This window comes from Dermacentor andersoni, chromosome 6 (assembly GCF_023375885.2).
Source record: "Dermacentor andersoni chromosome 6, qqDerAnde1_hic_scaffold, whole genome shotgun sequence".
NCBI classification, from domain to species: domain Eukaryota; kingdom Metazoa; phylum Arthropoda; class Arachnida; order Ixodida; family Ixodidae; genus Dermacentor; species Dermacentor andersoni.
Genome location: NC_092819.1, coordinates 179,150,078 through 179,154,968, shown reverse-complemented (window position 1 = coordinate 179,154,968; position 4,891 = coordinate 179,150,078). Strand labels below are relative to the sequence as shown.

Below are 4,891 nucleotides of genomic sequence, written 5' to 3'. Positions count from 1 at the left end.
TGCCTATAAAAACAGGCTGCTTGGCTGGGAAAAACCGCCTTCTACCTTCCGCTACTGGGACGAACGTAGCGTTGGTATGCCCGTCCGCTGCCATCGTTAGTCGAATAAAGAAGCGTTACGTTTTTATGTTGGGATTTGTCCTTCGGCAGACACGACATCCCACATCTGGTGACCCGGACAACGAACAAGAACGCATCGCCATGAACGAACAAGGCGCCCTTCAACGACAGCTGGAACTTCTCAACAAACAGCTTCACGCGCAGCAAGAGGTGATCCAGAAGCAAGAGCAACAGCTTCAGGAACGGCACGACCAACCCGATGGTTCCGTGCAGCAGCATCCTGCCGGCTCCGCCGAGGACGTCAGAACCCCGGCAGATGGCATCCCGCACGCTGCCCCGCACGGCGTCTGGCGTGTCGCTGCCAAGCTTCCGCCCTTTTGGGCCGACTCGCCCGAGGCCCAAGTTCGCCCAAGTCGAGGCCCAGTTCTCCCTCGCGCACATCACACAAGACCGGACCCCTTACGATTATGTCGTCGCCCACCTCGATGCCCGCTACGCCAGCGAGGTCCGGGATATCCTTGCCAACCCACCAACGGCCAACCTTTACGAACACCTCAAGACGGAACTCATTCGCCGCCTGTCACTCTCGGAAGACCAGAAGGTGCGACAACTTCAGTCCGCAGAACTTGCCGAGCGTAAGTCTTCGCAGCTCCTCCACCACATGCGTGCTCTCGCGGGCAACATGGAAGTCCAGGATTCCTTACTGCGAGCACTTTTGCTTCAACGACTTCCACCGCACGTCCAGGCAATTCTGCAGGCTCAGCTTACGCTACCTCTCGACCAACTTGCCGGGATCGCTGATCGCGTCATCGAGGTCTCTTTGCCGCCGTTGTCGCCCACCGTCCAGGCTGTCGCCGCACCGCTGAACACCACAGAGCTTGCGCGGCGTATCGACGATATCCACCGACAGCTCAGCTCTATTGAACGACGCCTGGATCAACACTTGCCGACGCGCCACTCGCAAAGCCGTGGCCAGAACACTACCCCGTCGCAGCAGCCTGGTGACGACGACCGGTGTTACTACCATAGACGCTTTGGGGACAGAGCACGGCAATGTCGACCACCCTGCTCCGCTAGAAATCAGGGAAACGCCAACGGCAGCTCGTAGCCACGGCTGCGAGCTGCCAACCTGGAGGCCGTCGCATCTTCGTCACCGACCAAATTACAAAGCAGCGGTTCCTTGTCGACAGCGGTTCCGACATTTGCTGCTACCCGCGAGCCCACCTTCAAGGTCCCCGTCCTTCTACGTCTTTCGAGCTCAGCGCGGCAAACCAGTTCACTATCAAAGCTTACGGCTCGCTCCGCCTGCACGTCTAGCTTAAAAACCTAAGCCGTGACCTTCATTGGAATTTTGTCATCGCCGACGTCACAGAGCCAATCATCGGCTCAGACTTTTTGGCGCACTACAACCTCCTTCCGGACTGCCGCCACGACCGTCTCATCGACGCGACAACGGGACATTCTGCGCCAGGACAGCGAACGACTACCCACCATCCAAGCATCAAAGTACTCAGTGTCGAACATAATTCACCGTACCACGCCATCCTCGCCGAATTTCCCGGTTTGACGCGCCCCAGCGGGTTGCCACGCGACGTGCAGCACACCACCTTGCACTACATCCGGACCACCCCAGCCCCCCGGTTTTCTGTCGCGCCCGTCGCCTTGCCCCGGACCGCATGCGCATAGCCAAAGCAGAGTTCGAAGCCATGCTACGGGAGGGAATCGCCCGCCCCTCCGACGGCCCATGGGCCTCGCCACTTCACCTCGTCCCTAAGAAGACCGAAGGCTGGCGGCCCTGTGGGTACTACCGTGCCCTCAACGCCCGCACAATTCCGGACAGGTACACCGTTCACCGCATACAGGACTTCGCCCATTGCATTTCCGGCTGCCATGTTTTTTCCGTGCTAGACTTGATCAAGGCCTACACGCAGATACCCGTCAATCCGGACGACGTCCCGAAAACAGCAATTATTACTCCTTTCGGCTTGCTCGAGTTTCCCTTCATAAGCTTTGGCCTGAGGAACGCTGGCCAAACCTTTCAACGCTTCATCGACGAAGTCGTCCGCGGCCTCGACTTCTGCTTCGTCTATCTTGACGACACATTGGACTTTTCCCGCAACACCGACGAACACCACAGGTACCTTCGTCTGCTTTTCCAACGCCTCGATGACCACGGCTTACTCGTCAATGTCCCAAAGAGCACGCTCGGCGCTTCAGTCGTCAAATTCCTCGGCCATGAAGTCGCATCAGAGGGAACTCGACCCTTACCTCAACGCATCTCAGACATGCAAAATTACACAACCAACCACCGCTAAAGACCTTCGCCGTTTCCTCGGCATGCTGAACTTTTACAGGCGTTTCTTGCCACACGCAGCCGACTACCAGGCTCTCCTCCATGAGGCCTTGGCTGGTCTACGAGGAAACGAACCCGTCACGTGGACACCGGCTTTAACAGAACTTTTCGAAAAATGCAAAGCTGCTCTTTGCACCGCCACACTTCTCTCCCATCCTGTGCCAGACTCTCCCTTGGGGCTCTTCACGGACGCCTCTAGCATTGCCGTAGGCGCCGCCCTTATGCAGCACGTAGACAACACCTGGCATCCCTTGGCGTTCTTCTCCAAGAAACTCTCAGCTCGCAAAACGACCCCTTCTGCAGCCAGTCCCACCGACGAAACCACGACCCCCGCGCCGTCGAGTTCGCCAGCTTACTACAGAGAACCTCTGGCGATATACGAAGCAGTTCAGCACTTTCGCCACATTCTCGAAGCACAACACTGCACTATTTACACCGACCATAAACCTCTGACCTACGCCTTCTCTCAGCGCCGCGACAAACTCCCGCCGGTCCAGCAGAACCAGCTCTCGTTCATCGCCCAGTTTACCACCGACATCCAACATGTCAGCGGGAAGGACAACGTGGTCGCCGACGCGCTTTCACGTGTAGCAGCTATTAGCCCTTCGCAGATAACAGCTGATGTCCTCGCCGAGGCTCAGACTACGGACGCTGAACTGCAGGAGCTTCTTAAGGGCGGGTCCTCGCTACAGCTGCAGCACGTCCCCATACCTGAATCGACAAATACTATCTACTGCGACATATCCACAGCACGAAGCAGGCCTTACGTGCCCCTTTCCCACCGCCGTGGCCTCTTTAACAAGCTACATATTCTCAGCCATCCCGGCATACGCGCCTCTGCACGCCTCGTGGCTGACCGCTGTGTCTGGCCCTCCGTGCAGCGGGATTGCCGCACCTGGGCGCGCTCCTGCATTCAATGCCAGCGCGCTAAAGTCACCAGGCATGTCACTTCATTACTCGGCGCATTCCCCCATACATCTGGTCGGTTTCAACACGTCCACCTTGATATCATAGGGCCCTTGCCTCCAGCTAGACGCTATCGCTACTGCCTCACCGCCATCGATCGGTACACTCGATGGCCTGAGGCATGGCCCCTCGAGGGAATCACTGCGGAAGACGTCGCCTCGGCCTTCTTCGCCGGCTGGATTGCCCGCTTCGGGCCCCCTCGCCGCGTCACCACCTACCAAGGACGACAGTTCGAATCGCACCTTTTCCGGCTGTTCGAGCTGACCATCGGGTTCGAACGCTCGCAGACCACCAGCTACCACCCAAGCGCTAACGGGATGATCGAACGTTTCCACCGACAATTCAAAGCAGCCATCATGTGCCACCCGGATTCAACCTGGCCTGAAGCCATCCCAGCCGTCACCCTAGGTCTTCGCGCCACCTTCAAGCCCGACGTTCAGGCTACACCCGCAGAGCTCGTCTACGGGGAACCCCTCCGCCTCCCAGGCGAATTTCTCGCTGCACCGCCATCCACCACCGCGACGTCAGATTCCACCGATTTCATCGCCCTTCCATGGGCGCATTAAACTTTTGTTGCTTGTATGCAATGGCTTTATTTTCTTTTGGGTACTATGAGGTTTTGGGTAAGTCACCAATTCCAAATATAAAGAACCTGCATCATATTTACTGATTATTGGTAGCCATGTGGAAAGGAGGCAAACGCAGTGAATATATAATGGCTAAAAAATCGCTCCACATAGATGGTCTGTTGCGATTTTTAGGCCTGCCGAACTTACATGAACACGACAGTGCAAGCCAGAAAGTACCTAAATTTAGAAAAATATACAAAAGATTATTTGGTTATTCATTATGTTGACTGTTTATTAAGTAAAGACTAGCAGATTTTATTCCGTAATGATGCTGTGAACAGCCATGCAGCTCAATATAGTAGCAGTCGCAATTGGTCTGTGCTGCAGGCATGCAGGAATGTATATAAAGTTTATTAATTCAATAAATTCATGTAACATCTGACGAGAACTTAGTTGCCGTATACATGCAGCCGTGCAGGTAGGTCTGCATAATCAATGAGCGCAAAAAAAATTAGGCCATAAAAATTGTTGAGTGTGTGGCGACACACTCCGCGCATATTTCTGCGCACCCTCTGTCTTCTTATCATCTGGCCCAGCATAACACAGCTGCACGGTGGACTGCATGATCGATAAAACATAGCGCCACCGCCACGTCACCCAAGGTATGCGTCACCGACGGTGGCTATAAAAACAGGCTGCTTGGCTGGGAAAAACCGCCTTCTACCTCCCGCTACTGGGACGAACGTAGCGTTGGTATGCCCGTCCGCTGCCATCGTTAGTAGAATAAAGAAGCATTACGTTTTTATGTTGGGATTCGTCCTTCGGCAGACGCGACATCCCACAAGTGGATTGTTTTATTTGAAATTGATTTTGCCCAAACTACACACAAATGAAAAATCATCACATATCTGTCTCAATATGACAACCATAAATGAGGAGGGAAA

The 4,891-nt window shown here is 55.0% G+C and overlaps 1 protein-coding gene across 1 annotated transcript; it reads left to right on the top strand.

Annotated features, from left to right (window-relative positions):
* The first annotated feature begins 318 nt into the window (after positions 1–318).
* Positions 319–1,167, top strand: LOC126523921 (uncharacterized). Its single transcript, XM_050172337.1, has one exon. The coding sequence runs from the start codon at positions 319–321 to the stop codon at positions 1,165–1,167; it is 849 nt and encodes a 282-aa protein (XP_050028294.1).
* The last annotated feature ends 3,724 nt before the right edge of the window (positions 1,168–4,891 follow it).

Excerpts from the sequence above, each read along its gene's own strand:
- LOC126523921 (XM_050172337.1), top strand. The coding sequence starts at position 319 with ATGGTTCCGTGCAGCAGCATCCTGCCGGCTCCGCCGAGGACGTCAGAA.